We start from the raw sequence: 20,583 nt of genomic DNA, 5'->3' as shown, positions 1-20,583 counted from the left end.
TGCCTTTTTTGTGGATGGGGGCCCCACACCTGGAGGTGTTCTGGGCTCGCTCAGGGTTCTGTGCTCAGGGATCACTGCTGGTAGGGCCGGAGGACCATACGGGATGCTGGGGATCAACCCGGGTTGGCCGAGTACAAGGCAGCACTACCCATTCTTACTATCAGCCATTTTATTTTTGTGCTGCTCGACTGAAAATCAAAGCTGAGGCAAAGGCGTAGACCCAACTGTCAGAACGAGAGAAAAACGCTCATCAACAGCAGCCTCCGGCCCCAAGGGGCAGAGGTGCCTCCGCCGGGCCCTGCCAGGTGCATGACACCAGGTATCCCTGTCTGATTTGGAGTCTCCAGCAGAAGTGGTCCCGGCGGGGTCGGCCAGGCCACCCCGCATCCTTGCCTGCACCCTGCAAGCCTCTTGACCTGCCCGGGCTTTACCTCCAGGTCGCCTTTGGTGATGGACTCCTCTTCGACTCGGAACTGGAGGTCCTCCACTTTCCTGTGGGGGAGAGGGAGAGTTGTGAGGGGCGTCACTGCTGCCCCCCATGAGGGCCACCATCCTGTAGATGCGCGCCTGACCCAGCCCCCGCCTCCACACACAGGAGGGCTGAGAGAGTCAGCGAGGGCCAGAGCGAGAGTACAGCGGGCAGGGCATTTGTCTTGCACGTGGCCGACCCGGGTTCAATTCGGACCTGAGCAATGCCAGGAGTAATTCCTGAGTGCCGAGGCAGGAGTAACCCCTGAGCATCGCTGGGTTGACCCAAAAAGAAAAAAGAGAAAGCGAGTCCCCTCGGCTGTGAGCACTGGGTGGTACCCGCAGGCTACAGGAGGAAGCTCTGTCGAGCCAACGCCAGGCGCAGTGCCATATCAGCCTTTTCTGCCTCGCAGCTAACAGAGGTGGTTAGAGACTGACCAGGTGCGCATGCCAGTCCCTCCCAGCCAGCGCCTGCCCCCGCATCGGGACAACAACTGAGCCCCTGGGAGAGAAGCAGCAAATGACTCGGGGCCAGGGCGGGGGGTAGGAGGGGCTCCCAGGGGACGTGGTGAGTTCAGCATGTGGAGCTGAGGGGCTGAGCCGGGCACTGGCAGTGCCCCTGGGCACCACACTGCCAGGAGCCCATCTGAGAAGACGGTCTTGGCCGGCACCCCGTGTCCGTCTGTCTGCAGCCTGGCCTGAGCCCTGCCTGTCTGCTGCCGTGCCCCATGGGTGCTGCAGGTTTCCTCCCGCCCAGGACTTAACCCCAGGGACTCCCACAGGGCCCCACTGGGATACGACAGTTCCCAGCCAGCCAGCACAGGTCTCCTGAACACCAGGCCACGTGGACACAGCAGGGAGGGCCGGGGGTGGCTGGGCTCCAGTGAGCTCCCCCCATCCCCCCCAATGAGGCCACTCTCCGGACTGGGCACCCGCTGCTTTGTTGTTCTCATAGCCCTGGAAGGCCAGGAGCACCCCACCCGAGGCAGCCCCCCAGCTCCTGGCACGGCCTCACCTCTTCTCCTCCTCCAGCTGGTTCAGCAGCTCCACCTTCTCCCAGTCGCTCGCTTCCAGCATGGCCCGCAGCTCGTCCATCTTGGCCTCCAGCTCCAGGATGTACTGTGGAGGCAACTGCGCGTGAGTGTCCTCGCCCGCCCCCGACAGCCCTCTGTGGGCTGGCACCGCCACCTGCCACCGTGGCACGCTGAACGCGTCTCCCACCTAAGATGCAGCATTTCTGGAAGGCGGGAAGGGAAACACAGCACGAAAGCACCGGCGGGGACAACTCGGCGCTCCCTGAACCCCCACGGGGCGAGCAGAAGGTGCATGCGATCAAACCACGTGGCGGACGCCACCGCAACGACGGCAGACGGGGACCCACGGCCTCTCCCTGCACCGCCTGCACCAAGCTCGTGCCCAGCCTCTGCCGCAGGCGTCTCTCGGACCCGGCACTGCCGTCTGCACAGACGTCACCTGGTTGTGCCCGTCCCGGCCAGGGCCAGCTCCTGCTCTATCTCCCCCACATGGCTCGTGGCCTTGGCCACCTCCACCCGCTCCAGGTCTCGCTTGGCCAGCAGCTGCTCAATGTGCTGCTGCTTCTCCTTCAGCGCCTCCTGGAGGGCGGTGGTGCCGGAGATCTTGCGGGCGCAGCGGGAGGAAGTTACCGGCAACTGGAAAGGAAAAAGAGACGTGAAGGGTGTGGGGGCGGCGGACGCGGGCATGCATGTGGCTATCCTCAGCAAAGCAGATGGAGGAGCGCTGCATCCGTGCATATGGGCCACTGACTCTCAGCAGAAGCGTCTTGAAACCTTCCCGAAGATCCTTGGACGGGACCTGGGCTCCACTGACCTCGGGCCTCATGGGAATCCAGAGACTCTTCTGCAGAGCCGGAGGCAGCCCCCTCCACAGCCCGCTCTGGCCTGAGCTTCCTTAAGGCTGAGCCCTTGGCTTGAGCTTGAGGCCGGCTCCAGCATCTTCAGCCTTGCACGTCCGTCCGTCAGGGTCTCCCCAGGGCAGCCTGGCCCTTCTCTCTTCCTCTTCCTTCCAGCTCACCTCGCTCTCCCCAGCACCCGCCCCAGGCCTGAATAGCAGTAACCAGAGACTCTTGTCTCTGGGAATGGCCTCGTGCCCCTGAGGGTCACTGGGTGTGACCCCATAAAAGACCCCTGTGCCATCTGCCTTCGAAAGGGGGATGAGAGGCTAGAATGGTAAACTTGCGGGGAAGGCGCTGGCCTTGCACGCCGCTGACCCGAGCTGGATCCCAGGTACCCACCCCATAGGGTCCCGAGCCCATCAGGAGTGAGTCCTGAGTGCAGAGCCCGGAGTAAGTCCTGAGCATTGCTGGGGGGTGGCCCAAAATCCAGGAAAAAAAGGAACAAGTGGTGGGTGAGCATTGTGAGGGCTCACGCCCAGCGAGCAGGACAGCAAGGGCAGCTCAGGGGAAGGCCATGCACAAAGGGAAGGAGAGAAGAGGCAAAGACAGTGAGGAGGGGAGGGGAGTGGGCTGGAGGGCTGCGGGGACCGGGGATCCTGTCCGTTCTGTCCTGGGCTCGTGGTCGCTCATGGTCGCTCTGCAGACCAGTTTCCTTGCGGCACAACGGCCCCTGCAGGCAGGGACACAGCGGGACCTGATCTTCATTCTTCAGGCACACGGTGGCGGGGGCTGGGGCGGGGGTGGCCGAGGACGTCCGCTCCTTCTGCCCGGCCACCCCTGACCCATTGCCCTGCTGTGAGCCAGCCGCAGGGTCTCTTGCCGCTTCCCTGCATCATCTGAGGTGCTGCCAATTGCCTGCTGACTGACGGGCGCAGCAGGGCCCAGGCTGTCCACTGCTGCTTTGCCTGCTGGGAGCTCTCGAGCTACCTGTTTCTGTCCGGGGAGCAGCTCATCCTTGCCTCTGCGTAAGGATCTGGCCGTGACTCCCCAATACACTTAAAGTATATTGGTCAGATTAAATGCTCTCCCCAGGGCCAAAGAGTTTTTTTTTGGGGGGGGAAGGTGCTTGCAGAGGTTCAAGATCCAGCACCGTCAGGAGTGACCCCAAGAGCAGAGAGCCAGGCATAAGCCCTGAGCACCCCTGAATGTGGCCCCAAAACCAAATAATAAATAAACAAAATTTCTAGGAGGACACGAGCTCTCGGGCCCAGCCATGTGCAGTGCTGCCGGGAAGTGCACTCAACTCTGATTTCAAGGGGTGGCTGGGAAGAGCTTGACAGCCTTGGGGGTCTCCACCAAGACCTGGGCTTAAACCCCCTCAACCGGGAGCAGCCCCCAAGCACCACGCCTGGAGTCCCTGAGCACTGCCAGGTGAGCCCCAAAACCAAAGAGCAAAAATAAAAACTAGGAAAGGCGGGCGGCGGTGTTCCCTGAGCCTCCTGGCCTGAGCGGGTGGGGCAGGCCGGACGCATGCGCTTCCTGGGTCCGAGACAACTCCCTGAGGAAACCAGCACGGGAGGGAAGGGCTTTAAGCAAACCATGGAGATGAGACTGTGAGGTTCAGGCGCTGGAGCAGGGAGAAAGCAGCACCCCTGGCATGGGGGGAGGCGGGCGCTGAGGGGCTGGGCAAGGTCGGGGCCACGAACTGAACTCAGGATGTTGATGCCAAAGCCTCTGCCCTGCGCATGGTGTGTGAGGCCCCAGGCTCCATGCCAGCAAGGCCAGCCCCTCTGTGGGAGCCTGGTACCTCAGAAGAGCAACTCAGCCAACAAGCGAACCGGGAGGCCTCCCACAGGGCACACACGGACCTGTGTGCATGTATGTATGCATGCACGTACGTTCCTGTGGGCATGTCTACACACACCTGTGTGCATGCATGCGTTGTGTCTATGCATGTACGTGCCTGTGTGTATATACCCATCAGCCTGTGTATATACGGTATGTACTACGTGTACATGTATGAGTGGCTGTGTGTGTGTGAACGCTTGTGTGTGCACGTATGGAATTATGTTGTCGAGGTATACTTCCATGAAGTCACACAGAATCATTCTATATTCCTGTCATAGACGCTAACGGTGATGTGCAGTTTAGGAGTGAGCTCCACCCTGCGTAAAGATATGCAAGGCAGGGGCCAAAGGGCTGGACAGCGAAGCCCCAGCGCTGCCCAGGCTCAATCCCGGAGGCCCGCCAGGAAGAATCCCGAGCACAGAGGCGGGAGAAAGCCCTGGGCTCTGCCAGGTGTGACCCCAGAACAGAACAAAACAAGACAGCGTGGGGAGGCTGGAGATACGGCTCAGGCGTGGGGCTCTTGCTCGGAGGTGGGAGGCCCCGGCTCAACCCCAGCACTGCAAACGGCCCCTTGAAGCACTGCAGGGTGTGGCCCACAGTCAAGCAGAAAAAGAAAACCGAATTCCACAAACGGGCTGGCTCGCGAGGGAAGGAGAGGGGCTTCTGAGTCTGCTCCCCTCCTGAATGGCGAGTCGAGGGGAAGGAGGAGTCGGACGTGAGGATGGAGGCAGGCCAGGGAAACCTGTGGTGGTCGAGCAAGACAGGACTGGCCCCAGGCCTGTGCCCACGGCGGGTGGCCTCCTGGCTCCCGTTCCCGTGTCATCTGTTTTGTATCTTCTGTTGCACACACACTCACTCCCTCCTCTTCCGCATCGAGGGTCAATGCAGGGAGCAGAGGAGGTGGCAGGAAGCGCAGCCCCCAGCAAAGCCAGCCCCCAGGGACACGTCTCCATCGTGGGCCCGTTTCCCTGTGGACAATATCTCAGGACACCCTTGCACATTCGGACACACTTTAGTGTTTAGGACTCAGAGAGACGTGAGGGGAGAAGCCACGAGGCCCCAGCTTTGACTTGCGGCCCCGCAATGGACAGAAGTCGAGGCCCCTCTGCATGTCGACAGGGGTGCAGAGGGACAGGAGGGAGCAGGGAGGGACGGAGAGAGCAAACAGGCAACGCCAAGCACCAAGCGTTCCCCAGAGTCTCTGGGTCCCGCTCTGACCCTCCGACGCCCCCTTCAGCTCCCCCACTTCATCCCTAAGGCGGCCTGAGCCCTGAGCACCTGAGGAAAGGCCCATCCCTGCTCCTGTCACCGGTGGTGGCTGGGAAGCCACTTGCCTGCCACGTGGAGCTGCTCAGCCCACCCGGTCCTGTTCCGCCTCTCGCCCCTGGGGCCCTGGGAGTCCATGGGGGCCTGAGCATCGCACAGGGCGGGGGAGGGGGGCTGCTTACTAGTTCCGTGTGGCTGGGCCTGCTGCTCACGGATGAGGCCACGGAGCTCACAGAGCTGAGCGAGGAGGCCGACGGGCGGCGCTTCAGGCTGGCGGGGGTGTTGGCCATCACACGCCTCACAGGGGCCGCCTTGGCCTTGGCCAGCGTCGTGGAGGGGAAGCCGATCTTGGTGACTTTGTGAATGCGAACAAACAAGCCATACTTGGGCTGACACTGGAAGTACCTGCGACATCGAGGAGGGGAGGGACAAAAGACACCTTTGGCAAGAGAGACAGGCGCCGACCGCGGAGTCCACTGAGTCCCACAGTCTCACACCCCCACAGACTAACACGCTCCCACAGCCCCACACTCCCACACACTCACACCACAGCCAACACTCCCACACTCTCACAGCCCAACCAACAGTCCCACACTCTCACACTCCCACTCACCCCAACAAACACACTCACACCCCAACCAACACTCCCACATTTCCACAGCCCCACACTCACACACACTCACTCCCCAACAAACACACACACTCACACCCCAACCAACACTCCCACAAACTCACACGCCAACCAACACACACTCACACTCACACCCCAACCAACACTCCCACACTCCCACACACTCAAACCCCAACACACACATACTCACACCCCAACAAACACTCCCAGACTCACCCCAAGAAACACACACACTCACATCGCAACCAACACTCCCACACTCTCACACTTCCACCACAACAAACACTCACACTCACACCCCAACCAACACTCCCACACTCCCACACACTCAAACCCCAACACACACACACTCACACCCCAACAAACACTCCCACATGTCCACAGCCCCACACTCACACACACTCAAACCCCAACTAACACACACTCACACACAACCAACACTCCCACACACTCACACCCCAACCAACACACACTCACACCCCAACAAACACTCCCAGACTCACCTCAAGAAACACACACGCTCACAACCCAACACACACTCCCACACTCTCACACTCCCACCCCAACAAACACACTCACACCCCAACCAACACTCCCACATTTCCACAGCCCCACACTCACACACACTCACTCCCAAACAAACATCATACCCTCATGCAGCCTCACACTCACACACACTCTCACCCAACAAACACACACTCACACCCCAACCAACACAAACTCACACTCATCCCCCAACCAACACTCCCACACACTCACACCCCAACAAACACACACTCACATCCCAACAAACACTCCCACACTCACCCCAAGAAACACACATACTCACAACCCAACCACCATTCTCACACTCTCACACTCTCACCCCAACAAACAAACACACCACAAGAAATACTCCCACATTTCCACAGCCCAACACTCACACACACTCACTCCCCAACAAACACTCATACCCTCCCACAGCCCCCACACTCACACACACTCAAACCCCAACTAACACACACTTACACCCCAACCAACACTCCCAAACACTCTCACCCCAACAAACACTCCCACACTCACCCCAAGAAACAAACACACTCACACCCCAACCAACAATCCCACACTCTCACACTCCCACCCCAACATACACACACACTCACAGCACAACAAACACACCCACATTTCCACAGCCCCACACTCACACACACTCACCCCCCAACAAGCACTCATACCCTCCCACAGCCCCACACTCACACACGCACACCCCAACTAACCCACACACTCACACCCCAACCGATATTCCCACACTCCCACACTCCCAACGTCCCACACTCACACTCACACCCCAACAAAAACACACTTACACTCAAACCCCAACAAACACTCCCACACTCCCACAGCCCCACAGTCACACACAAGCACACCCAACCAACACTTGCACGCTCTCAAACCAACAATGACACGCTCTCATTCCCTCACAAATATGCTCACACCCCCAAGCAACACTCACATGCTCATGCCATCACCAACACTCACAGCCCCACACTCACACGCTCACATACACACACCCTCATACATACATATCCACACTCCGAAGCACACACATTCATACATTCACACACACACTCCCTCGCACGCCGCCCACCCCCACTGCGCAAACCAGGGGCGATTCCAAGCAGCCTCCTCGGCATCTGAAGGGCGACAGCAGGCCGGGGGGTTCCTGCGGGCCGAGCACAGCTGCATGTGGGAGCCCCAGGCTGTCTCCACATCCCTGCAGGGTCCCCGAGTGCCACCGGAAGTGGCCCCACCTAAGAACCAAGTGAAGTGGCCTGCAGTCCCCTCAGCACCTCCCGGGCACTGTGCATTGCCCCAGGCTGTCTGGGGGGGGCAGGAGGACGCACCTCGTTCCAGCCACGGCGCCATCGTTCTTGCCCAGCGGCTTGTCCAGCTCCACGCCACACCAATTCCCCTTGGCGAAGTACGTCTCCCCGAGGAAGCGCACCACACCGGCCTTCACGCCTCCCACCTGCCGGAGGGACGCAGGTCAGGCACCATGGACTGCGCACAGTGCCCCCACCCCCGCTAAGGAACATTCTGGCTTCAGAGTAGGGATTTCCGGAAGAAACCCCAAAGGTCAAGGTGCCACTTCCCCCCGCAACCCCTACAGGGTGAGCAGACGCTGCTGCTCAGTGTCCATGCAAGGCAGCGGCGTTCACACCCACTCGCTGTCACTGGCGGCCTGGCTGACCACACCCCTGGGAATCTCTGACCCAGGCCAGCCACCTGGTGTGGCGAGGGGGTCCCTGCCCCGCGGGTGTGGGAGCGGAGCCGTGGCAACCCCACCGCTGGAGAACAATTCAGCCAGAAACCAGCTAAAGGAAAATGACTGTTCTCATATCTTAGCAGAGTTCGATTTTCCAGTTCTCCTTCACTATGCCTTGGCTTGATGCTTGGCCCCCGGGACGCAGAGCAAAACAGAATCACAGCGCTGGACACCGACGGGAATGCTGACAAAAAGGGCCAGAGCACCGGGGGAAGGGCACTTGCTTTGTGTGCGGCCACCCTGGGTTCAATCCTCAACACCCAAGATGGTCCCCCTAGCCCGCCAAGAGTGATTCCTCAGTGCAAAGCCTGAGTGACCCATAAGCACTGTCAGGAGTGGCCCCAAAACCAAAAAGTCAAAACAGAAAGGGGGGGGGGGGAGAGAGAGAGAGAGAGAGAGAGAGAGAAACCTCAACTAATAATGCCTGAGAGCGTGGTTTTCTTTTTTCGGGTCTGGGGCAGGACTGGGTTCACGTGCTCGGGGGTCACTCGCAGCACGAGGGGTAGCAGCGTCACCCAGGACTGTCTCTGTGAGTCCTGAAGTCCCATCTGCAAAGGCCCTGGCACAGCCTCCGTGGCCAGACGTGGGCCCTGGGAACTGTGAGTGTGACAAAGAATAATAGAACAAGAGACAGGTGGCTGGGGTGGCGGCCCTGGGCTGAGAAGAGGCTGCAAAGTTCATCGGCAAAGAATCTGGCACAGAACATGCCATCCCTGACCCGGAAACAGCCTCCTGGAACAGCACAGCTGGAAGGCAGTCAAGTCTCTCAAGACCCTGACATTATATCCTGGAAATATCATCTGCCCAAAACTGCTGCAAGCCTGTCTCCAGAACATTCTGTCAGAGCTCAGCTGGAGAGAAGGGAAGTGATCTCCCAAGGTCAGGAGAACCACCGCACATCAGCCCGGAGAAACTCCTCACGGTTGGATTCTGAGACACCACAGGACGGACAGAGTGACCTCCCGCTCTGAGACACCATAAGACTGACCAGAGCGACTGACTGTTCCGCTCTGCGACCCCTGCCTACTTGTGAGCACAGACGGGACTTGAGGTCAGAGCTGGGCATTTCCAGTGACCCCAATGAGGGTCCCTGAGTCTCCAGAGAGAACCAAAGTAGCACAAGCATGGGGGCAACCTGTCCACTGCCAGTGACAGGGAGTGCCGGGGGCAGGGGACCGTCTTCCACAGGCCTGGAGGCTGGAACAGCCATGTCAGAGCCTTCGAAGGGCTCCTCGGAGGTCAGTCCCGTAAACATCGGGGCCAGCTGGCGCAGAACCTGGACTTCCTGTGCGCAGGGAAGAATGGGGCAAAGGGCAGGAGGCCCTTTGGAGAGCCGGGAGGGCGCCAGCCCTGCACGGGAGCTTCGCCTCAGTGCCCCGAGTCCAGCCCCCACTCGCCACGGCCTCCTGACCACGGCTGCGTTAGGCCGTGGAGCGCCAAGCAAACCTTCCTTGAATTAGGAAAAAGACCAAATAAAGTGTTTGGGTTTTCTTTTTTCCCCCTTCATCTTTCAGAAAACAGCCATTATGCTGGTTGTGGTCCCCGAGAAAAACCCTCAAAATTTTTTGAAAGGCGTGCTCTAGCTGAGGTATGGAGCGATGGAACAGCACAGCGGGCAGGGCGTTGGCCTTGCACACACCTGCCCGGATGTGGTCCCTGAGCACAGGGCCAGGACTCAGCCCTGAGCACCACCACCAATAAATGAATAACTGATCAGAGTTATTCACTGCAGAGCCAGTGGCGGTGTCCCCGCTCCCTTGTTCCAACAACACTGGTGTCCCTGTGTCCGGGTGTGGACGGTTGTGAATGCAAGTTAAAAAAAAAAGTCTTTTTTCTTCTTTGGGTCTTTGGCTCACACCTGGCGATGCTCAGGGGTGACTCCTGGCTCTGCATTCAGGAATCATTCCTGCGATGCTTGGGGGACCCTATGGGATACCGGGGAACCCAGGTTTGCTGAGTGCAAGGCAAACGCCCTCTCCGCTGTACTACTGCTCCAGCCCCCCAAACAGTCTTTAAACCGTGTGTCTCCTTCAGCTCCAATTCCCTCCCCGTGTTACTCTTTGGCCAAGCACAACGCTGACCGTGACCCTCCAGGACCCTCCGCGGGCCACCCTGCGCCTACAGGCGGGTGCCCTCACTGCTCTCCTCTCCCGCCTCCACCGCTCGGACACCGGCCTGGCGGTGGCCATCCCTGTGGTCCCCGGGAAGCCACTGGCTCCGGGCCAGCCCCCAGTCTGTCTGGTCAGAGCCACCCGCCTCAGAGGTTCCCAAGGGGACTTTTCCCGGCCGCTTCCCACGGGTTCTGAAAGCGTTATTGAGTGCTTCTGCTGGGGGAGAACAGTTGTCTACAGCCAAGCGCCTCTGCTTTGGGGACCTGTGCAGAGGAAAGGGCTTGGGGTAGACTGAGGATGCCACGTGCAGGGACCTGGTGACCCCCACCAGAAACTCATCTCACGGGGGTGCCCCCTCACCCCCACCTTCCAGTAGCTGCTCAGAGAAACACAAGAGCAGGTGCTGAGTCTGAAGATCAAGCAACCAAGTCAGCAAAACATACTTTTGAGAATGTTCCGGAGACGGGTCCCTACCCATGGCCTACCCAGGGTCCATCCCCGACACCCCAGATGGTCCCCTGAGCCCTACCAGATCCCTGAGTTCAGCACCAGGAGGAAGCCCTGTGCACTGCCAGGTGTGGCCCAAACACCAAACCACACACGTCTGGAGAGACGGCTCAGGGCTTGCGCACAGCCGGGCACGGAATGGCCCAGAGCGGCTTGGGGTGAGCCCCGTGACGCCCCAAACACAAACATCACAAACCAGAGAAATGGAACCGATTTCCAACTTCGTTCGTTGGTTTGTTTTTTGAGTCACAGTCATAGTGCTCAGGGCTTACTCTTGGCTTGGTGATCAGGGATCACTCCGGGATGTGCTTGGGGGACTGTACATCGGACCAAGACTTAAACCCCGGGTCAGAGGCGTGCAAAGCACGCGGTCTCCCCACGGCATGACCCCTCCACCCTGTTTTGGCTAAACTGGTAAAACTGGCAGCATCCCCGCACGCATCCATCACGCTGGAAACTGCAGGACCAGGCGTCCCGGCTGCTCGTGCTTCCACCCAAACCGCGAGTCTGCAAAGGCTGATGGAACAGACAGGCGAATGGACACCCACCCGCGACCGCTGCCCTCGGCACTCACCAGCACCCGGTCCCCGAGCTTCAGCTCCTGCTCCCCGTTCTTGAGGGAGCCAGCCTCCGAGAGGTTGGAGATGGACTCGCTGGCCGTCCTGGTCAGGTTGCTGATGTGAGGGGTGGCCGGTGCCTCCTTCAAGGAGGGCTGGGGTACCTTCCGGGTGGCGGCAGGGGCCGGGGAGACCAACAGGGGCGGTGTGGCCCGGACAGCAGGCGCTGGCTGCAGGCCGTTGGTCTCATCGTCGGCCTGCAAGCTCCTGCTCAGCTTGGACGGCCGGGTGAAGATGCCCTTCAGCGGCTCGCACTGGAAGTAGCGCACACCCGCCACCGAGCCGTCGTTCTTGCCGATGGGCTCGTCCAAGACGATCCCGGCCCACTGACCAGGGGCAAACTGGGTCTCCCCGAGGAACTGTATGAATCCAGGCTTGTTCCTCTTCACCCAGACTCGTTCCCCCACCTGGAAGTCGTCCACAAACGCCTCCTGCGTCTCCGAGGAGGGGGCGCTGGGGGTTTTCTCCCCAGGCACGGACTTCTCAACGGGAGCAGCCGCTGGAACAGCAGAAAGGGTCAGAAGGGTCAGAAGGGTCAGGAAGAGTCTGTCCAGGTCCAGTTAAAGTGTGGTTGGGGGGGGCCACACCCAGCAGTGCTTGGGCCTACTCCCAGTCAATGCCGGGGCTGCTTGTGGCGAAGCCTGGCTGGGCCCGCTGTGAGGGGACGTGCCTACCTACTGCAGCATCCCAGGCCGCAGTCATATTTGGGCAGCTGAGGGGAAATCTTTGGACACACCCCGTGATGCTAGGGACCAAGCCAGGTGAAAGCTCCAACCCAGTGTCTTATTTCTGCTGTGTCCACTGGCCCATCTTCTTTTTCTTTTAGGGGGGGAGCACCCCAGCCAGTCCTCAGGGCCTATATCTGGCTCTGCGCTCAGGGTCACTCATGTGAGGTTGAGGCTGGAGAGTCCCATGGGGTGCCGGTTGCCCTCCCCACTGTCCTGTGGCTACGGCCAGCAATGAGGCCCTTTAGTCCAGGTGAGTCCACCTCCCTCAGCCTGCCCCAAGCCTGGGCGAGGGGGCTAGCAGTTAGGAGGGTGCGTGTTGGTCGCCTCAGCTGACACCAGTTGCCGTGACACTAAAGTCACAGAACATGACACTCGTGTGTGAGAGCTGTCCCCAGAGCCATGAACGTGCCTACAGCTCAGGGAGCCCTTCCCAGGCGAGGACTCAGGAGGGGGTTCCCGGGTGGGAATGAGTCTCCCCTGGCCCGGGCTGAGCGCACTTACCGGCCGAGGGCGCCTTCAGGGCCCAGCTCCCATGCTTGAGGATCTTGGTGGGGGCCTTCAGCCCGCTGGGCCTCAGCAGACTCATGGTCAGGTGGTCAGACGCTGCTGCGGCCACTACCGGGCCCTGACCGTCGAGCCCACTCGGGGCCTTCTGAGGCACACGCGTTCTCAGGGATAAATCTCTGAAGAACAGAGGAGAGAGTCTGTCTCAGGGGAGCGACCACAGCAGCTTCCGGAGCCCAGAGAGCTGCCAGTCTGGCACTCGCCACCCCGAGTGCAACTCCCAGCATCCCGCACAGCCCCCGAGCCCACCAAGTGTCACTCCTGTGCAAAAACTCAATCACAAACAGACAAACAAACAACTGCAGATTCGGGGCCAGAGGGCAGAGGGGCCAGGTACTTGCCCTGCGGGCAGCTGACCCTCACGCCCTCCCTGGCATCACACCCACCCCCAAACACATTCAGGAGCCAGAAATCGTCCCTGAGCACTGCGAGTGTCACTGACCACCTCCCCGTCCAGACACTGACTAGCCGGGAGGCGACTCAGCAGTGATCGCTGGTCTTGTGTGTGCGCGTGTGCGTATGTGTGTGTGTGAGAGGCCCGGGGTTACACACAGAAGCTAAGGCAAGCAACAGGCACACTTTTTTCTATGGGCTGAGAACTGCCAGGGAAAAGGGCCCAGCAAGACTGCGCCAAAGGGGGGCTGGAGAGCGATAGCACAGTGGTAGGGCGTTTGCCTTGCACGCGGCCGACCCAGGTTCGATTCCCAGCATCCCATATGGTCCCCTGAGCTCTGCCAGGACTGATTCCTGAGTGCAGACCCAGGAGTAAACCCTGTGCATCACCAGGTGTGACCCAAAAAGGAAAAAAAAATGCGCCAAAGAGGAGTGAAGGAGGTTTTGGCGTTTCCTTCGTTCCTTGTGACGCTGCCCAAGTTTGATAACCACAAGCCAGTATTAACTCCATTTCTTAACCCACAGAACTGAGGCAGACAGGTGGATGGGGGAAACGTTGCCATGGCAATGGAACTCCGAGATTAGCCCCCTTGAACCAAGGGAGGGCGCTCATGTGTGCCTGAGCCCAGGGACTGCTCTTGCCCAAGAGGTCGGTCATGTTACTGGCTTCTCCCCTCCTGAGGTGTGGACTTTCGGACCGAAAGCAACCAGGCAACCTAACGTGTTCAGTGGCTTTCTGCGCCTCTGGAGAAGCCGCACTCTCTCTCAAGTGTGTTACTCCCTCCCTCCTTCCCCTTCCTAAAAGCCTCCAAATAAAATGCTTCTGCTTCATGCTCATCTCCTGAAATGCTTTTCTTCGAGAAGGACAAAAGCCCGGGGGCCTGAGGAGGTCGAGGATCGACTCCCTTTCCCTGAAAAGGGCAACCCCTCACTCCGGCCCGAGATCCCGGGAAGGCCTAGTGGGCTTCGTGGGGCTGGCAGGGCTCGTCGCGCTCACCAGTGCCAGCGCTCCAGCCAGTCCCGGGGGAGTGACATCTTTTCCTCTGCTTCTCATCAGCCCCCCATGAGGGCCCACTGACTTCAGAGTCATTCCATATTTCAACAGAAAAGTCCGCAGGGGGCAGAGAGGCAGGACAGTGGGGAGGGCACTTGCCTTCTATCCAGATGTCCTGGGCTCGATCTCCGTCAGCACAGGGATGTTAGCCGGCCAGGGTGACCCCTGGGCACAGCCTGGTATGGCCACCCCACCCCACCCCACCCCACCCCCACCCCAGCCCCCAAATATATATATATAACTACTAAAAAAACTTAAACGAACTACAGATTAAAAACTATCATACACTAAAGAACTGTTAGAGAAAAAAGCCACCCGCACGTGGGCAGAAAGCCCAGAGACTCAGATTCACCTGCGTCACACTGCACTCGCAGCTTAAAGAACTGAGCTCTGCCAAACAGGCTCGTGCCAGTCTCCTACAGAGACTGAAAATGGCACTTGGAGTCTAGAATGTTCCGAGGTAGAACAAGAATTCAGCAAGGAGGAGGGCATCATGGGCCCTTCTTAAAGGGGCAGGCGCCACCCTTCATGACGCCAGGGTCCGGCTGAGGCTCCGGAGGGCTGCCCTGCAGACGCCAGCACTAGGTGGCCAATGTGCCCCTGGTCCCTGCGGGGCCCAGTTCTGGACTCCTGGGCCCTGAGAAAGTGGTTTCAGAAAACGTTTGACAAATGTTTGGCAGTTACAGATCTCCAACTGAGGTCATTCGGCGTCCCCTGAGTGGGACCTGGACTCAGTGACCGTGCCCAGGGCCCTCCTCAGGAGCCGGGCCATAAAATCTGTGGGCGGGAGGGGGCGGAGGGGCAGAGCGACAGGGCAGAGGCCCTGAGTCCGACCCTGACAGCCCTGCTCTCTGTGACCCCAGTGCTGTGAGCAACACCTGCCGCACCGTGGCCAGGGAGTGGCCCAGCTCACTAAGGCCTGAGAGCTGTACAGAGGAGTATGGCCTGGCCTGCTCGGATGGGAGCACAAGCTGAATGAGTGCGGGTCCCCTCGAGGATGAGTGAGCAGGAACGGGGGAGTAGTGGGGAGGAGGGGAGGGCGGAGTGACCTAACCTGGGGGCTCAGGATGGGACACCTGGACGGGACACCTGGCGGTGCTCAGGGCCGACTCTGATCCAGTCATCGGGGCTCATGCTGGCAGGACCTGGGGGGTGGTGACGTACAGGGTGGGGTGGGGTCAGTCGCAGGCAAGGCAGGCTCCTTGGCCCTGGGCTACCCTTCCGGGCAAGGATACCTATTTTCTTTCTTTCCTTTTGTTTCTTGGGACACCCGGCAGTGCTCAGGGTTACTCCTGGGTCTGCACTCGGGAATCACTCCTGGCGGTGCTCAGGGGACCTATGGGGTGAGCCATGCACCAGGCAAGTGCCAAGTCTTGATGTCAAGGTGCCCACGAAACAGTGTGCAACAAGGGACTCTACAGAGAACGTCAGGGACAGCAAAGGATATGTGGAAATCAATCAATTCTGAAAAAAACACAAAAAGATGCAAAAGGAGGGGCTGAAGTGAGAGCACAGTGGGGAGGGGTTTGCCTTGCTCACGGCTGACCAAGATTCGATCACCTGTCCTGAGCACTGCCAGGAGTAATTCCTGAGTATCACTGAGTGCGACCCAAAAAGCCAAAAAAAAAAAAAAAAGAAAAAAACAGCGCGAAAGAAAATGTGTTTGAGCTTCACGCCCTACCGAGGTCCCCAGCTGCCCCCCACGAGCGGCTCTCCGGCACGGCCACGGTCCCAGAAGCACAAGAACTTAACACAGAGAACCAGCAGCTTGGAGCAGAAAAGCGAATGGACTATGTGTTAAACCGCACCATCATGCCTGCCCGGAGGGGAAAGGGTGTTGCCCCCTTCACCCTCTCCTCTCTGGAAAGAAAGATGGCGGCCGCATGGGAGCCTTGTGGACAGTAGGTTTGAGCCGGGGGTCTGGGGCGGCAGGGACCTCATGGGAAGGGGGGCGTTCTGGCCCGTCCTTCACGCCCTACCGAGGTCGCCAGTTGCCTCCCACGAGCGGCTCTCCGGCACGGCCACGAGTCCAGAGCACAGAAACCAATCTCTTAATTATCTAACTTTTAATAGAAATATTTCCAGGGTTAATAAGTAAAAGAGCAGAAGTCCAAACCCAGCTGTAGAAAGCAAATCATTTAACAACGTTTTTTCAGCATGTCTGATTTGGGGTGGGTCGTAAACTCTAAATTATAATGGTGCATCTTTTATCGAAACAATGAATCGAGTCAAAGAAGATAGAGTGTTAACTAGAACTCATCTGCCTCACAGGAATTGGGAGGGGTGGGAGGTGGGGTTCTATTGGGGTTCGTGGTAAAAAATAAGTATTGGTAAAGGGAAATGTGTTTGATATTTACATGACTGAGACCTAAACCTGAAAGCTCTGTAACTTTTCCCACAGTGATTCAATAAATAAATAAATAAATAAATTATAAAAAAAAAAGAAAAAAAAGAAAATGTGTTTGAGCCTCACTGTCTCCCCGAGACTTGAGCACTCAGTGCCGTGTGTGAGCCCAGTAGAGTCTCCAGCCTGAACAAGCCCCGAACCCCCTCACCCCCATGCTCCTGTGTTTGGACCGTGACCCTAAATCCTGTGATGGGATCACGTGTGTCCATGACAAAGACGCTAGCAGGCTCACGCCCCAGAACGTCCCTGCTTCACACAGGCGTGGCACACGGGTCCTGGCCTGCTCCTGGCCGGCAGTGATTCGGCAGGAAGCAGAGGTGTGAGCCTGAACGTGGGTCAAATCCGTTCCTTCAGCTTGGAGGGGAGGAATGTCCGAGAGGGGGTTTTGAGCACTGCCTCACAAGCATGAGGTCCTGAGTCCAAGTCCCCGGGGTCACACGTGCACCTGGCACAAAGCCGGCACAAACCCGGCAGCTCTGCTGTCCCAGCACCACGCAGGAAGGTGGTTGACCCCAGGAGGAGGGCCACCGAGAGAGGAGGTGGACACCACAGAAAGGAGGAGGGAACACAGGGTAGGAGTTGAGGGCTGCAGGCCCGGGAGCACCGGGTAGAGAACAGCCCTGGGGAGCAGGAGGCCAGGCAGGCGCCCCTTGTCACTGGCCACTCGAGGCAGTCACAAAAGCCGTGTACAGACCCACGAGGCTGACAGGGTGCCAGGGACAGGGCAACCCCAGCAAGGATTTTTCTTTAAGTTTTGGGCCATGGGGCCAGAACTCTAGTACAGCGGGGAGGGCGTTTGCCTTGCACACAACTGACCCGGGTTCAATCCCGGCATCCCATAGGGACCCCAGAGCACCTCCAGGAGTAAGTCCTGAATGCAGAGCCAGGAGTGACCCTGGAGCATGTCCAGGTGTGACCCAAAAACAAAACAACAGCAGAGCAAGCGGAAGGGCCCGGAAGCTCCGAGCCACGGAAACGCCAAGGTTGGTTGGTGCCCACTCGCCCCCGACCCCCGCCAGGCCAGGCCGGCCTGGGATCAAGGTGCGCGAGCGTCTCCAGACAGGATCTGCCTCAGCGGCTCGGTGCGTTATCTCAGCCTATCACCCAACTCGACTGGGATTGACTCTGGTTATCTCCTTGACTGGTTACCTTGGGCATCTCTGGGGCCAGCCGCCAATCTCCGTCCTCCCACCTGGCCAGGGCGGGATCAGGTGTCAGCAGCTGGGCCCTGAACACCCCACCTGCCCGTCCAAACGCAATGCAAGCACAAAGGCCATGCTCGCCCCCAACTCGTAGGACACGACCAAGCCAGGGGCCCCGGAGAGCACTGGGCCCGAGGACGGGTCCCAGAGATCCCCAAATTTCCCTTGCTCGACGGCCCGGCCCAGCAATCTGCATCAACCACTGGGCCCGAGCTCTCTGCTTTCCTTCTGCTTGCTCAGCGAAACGCAGCACCTCACACCTGTGTTTGGAGGGGAGGAACACCAAACTTTTTTTTTGGCTTTTTGGGTCACACCTGGCGATGCACAAGGGTTATTCCTGGCTCTGCACTCACAGGGGTTACTCCTGGCTCTACACTCAGGAGTTACTCCTGGCTCTGCACTCAGGAGTTACTCCTGGCATTGCTCAGGGGACCATATGGATGCTGGGACTCGAACCCGGGTTGGCAACGTGAAAGGCAAACGCCCTACCTGCTATGCTATCTCTCCAGCCCCGGAACTCCAAATTTTATATAGAAAACAACGTATTTCACAATGCCTTTTCAGCCATTCTGATTGTTGGGGTGTAAATTCTAAACAATCATGGTGCATCTTTTGTCGAAATAATGAATGCAATCAATGTAGAGAAGAGTTAAGTAGAAATCATCTGCCTCATAGGCATTGGGTGGGTGGGAGCTGGGGTATAGTGGGGTTCTTGGTGGTGAAAAATGAGTACTGGTGAAGGGTGAAGGGAAAGGTGTTTGATCATTGCATGACCGAGACTTAAATCTGAAAGCTTTGTAACTTTTCCCACGGTGATTCAATAAATAAATATAAGAAGAAAAATAAATAAAATTGTGAAAAACAAAAAAAAGTAAGGTGGAGTTCAAGCCTAATTCTATCAGTTAATCAGTGGCTGAATAATAGCAGTACTCCTACATTAAAAACAAAGAAACAAACAAACAAACGAAAAACACTGTCCTTGTGAGGCGAGTGCATCAGCAGCCTGATGGCACCTTCAGACTCCAGATACCCCAAAATTGCTGCTGTGTCTTTGGCCAGACCCCAAAAACTTGGGGCAAAGTTTACCAAGAAAGTAAACGGCCAAAAGTTAGGTATGTGGGAAACACACCCACAAGCCACCTCCGGCTCAGCTATATCATTGGAGGCATGGCCTCTCTGCTTCCTGATTGAACTGCTTAATGGCCATGATCCCAGAGACTCAGAAACACATCTCGAAACCCAGTGGCTTTTGGCAGAAAGGCGTCTGGTCCCTGCAGTGCTGGGCCCATGGTTTCATGCCTTGGCCTGTTCCCCCTGGCGGCCAGGTGGCCGCCATCCTCCAGAGGTCACTGGACAGTCAGGCTTGGGCCCTCAGTGACAAAACTTGTTGGGCCTCACAGGATGGGGGTGGAGCCAGTCCTGTCCTCCCCGTCCCAACGAGACCCCAAGTCATCGTCCATGAATGGCCTCTCTGACTCCGGATCAAGCGGCTTAATGACCAGGATGCCAGAGACTCAGGAGCAAATCTCGGAACCCAGCAGGTTTTGGCAGAAATCCCTCCAGATTGAAGTGTTCAAATTTGGAATATCAAAATCGCGTGGCTACTACTGCAGCCACACAACATCATAGGTTATTCATAATCAGCAATAGAAAACAAACTGTCTACTGTTGCCTTTTCAGCAGTTCTGAATGTTGGGGTAAAATCTCAAACAATAATGGTGGGTCTGGTGTCAAAATATCGAATGTGATCAAAGTCGAGAGAGAATAATTTGGAAATCATCTGCCCCACACGTAGGGGGAGGGTGTGGGATGGGGATATACTGGGGTTCTTGGTGGTGGAGAATGGGCACTGGTGAAGGTACGGGTGTTTCATTGTATGACCAAGACTTAGACCTGAAAGCTTTGTAACTGCTCTCATGGCGATTCAATAAATAAAATTATAAAAAATGGAAAAAGAAAAAAAAAGTAAGGTGGAGTTCATGCACAATTCAATCAGCTAATCAGTGGCTGGATAAATAGCAGTACTCCTACAAAAAAAAAGAGAGAAATCCAGAAAAACACGGCAAATCTGTACTCCAAGCACACTCCTCCCCAAACGATCCATTTTCCCCCACCCGAGCTAAAGCCGACACGCTATGGGTCACATCCTCCTACCACCGACCCCCAAAACCTGACGCTCCCTCCTCCCACCCCGGGGACTGATGGCACAAACTCCATCTTTGTGTCACGCCGTACGTGAGACATTTGTCACTAGAACCTGATGACTCACTTCAGAACCTCAACAGAAGCCACAAAGATGGGGAGCACTGCTCGGGGAGCACCATACAGGGGCTGCTCAGACCTTCTCTGCCTCTGTCCCCCGCCTGCTCTGGGGACGATGCATAGACAAGTGGCCAGGGGTTGAGAACAGAGGAACCAAGCCTGGAGGAAGCGGGTGCTTGTGTTTTGTTTTCTCTGGAGGCCTGTAACTACGGCTCCTCTTAAGAGACAAAGAAGGCCGCAAATAAGCAAACCCTCTGAACTCGGTTAGCACCTAACTCTGATTTACCGCCAAGATCTGCTCTAAACGAACCTTGAAAGGGTAAGCTAAATATCTCTCAGGGCACGGC

General features: G+C 57.9%; 1 protein-coding gene across 1 annotated transcript; it reads right to left on the bottom strand.

The window, feature by feature from the left end:
* Positions 1-437: 437 nt before the first annotated feature.
* Positions 438-12,940, bottom strand: LOC130017118 (CAP-Gly domain-containing linker protein 1-like; the record flags this gene model as incomplete). Its single annotated transcript, XM_056107818.1, has 6 exons — positions 12,856-12,940; positions 11,584-12,125; positions 7,970-8,094; positions 5,638-5,860; positions 1,484-1,587; positions 438-492 (listed from the first exon to the last, which is right to left on the bottom strand). Coding segments are annotated over exons 1-6 (1,134 nt in total), but the record flags the coding sequence as incomplete, so codon positions are not given.
* Positions 12,941-20,583: the final 7,643 nt, after the last annotated feature.

This window comes from Sorex fumeus, unplaced genomic scaffold (assembly GCF_029834395.1).
Source record: "Sorex fumeus unplaced genomic scaffold, SorFum_2.1 ptg000177l, whole genome shotgun sequence".
In the NCBI taxonomy this organism is placed as follows: domain Eukaryota; kingdom Metazoa; phylum Chordata; class Mammalia; order Eulipotyphla; family Soricidae; genus Sorex; species Sorex fumeus.
This window is presented reverse-complemented; position numbering and strand designations above follow the sequence as displayed.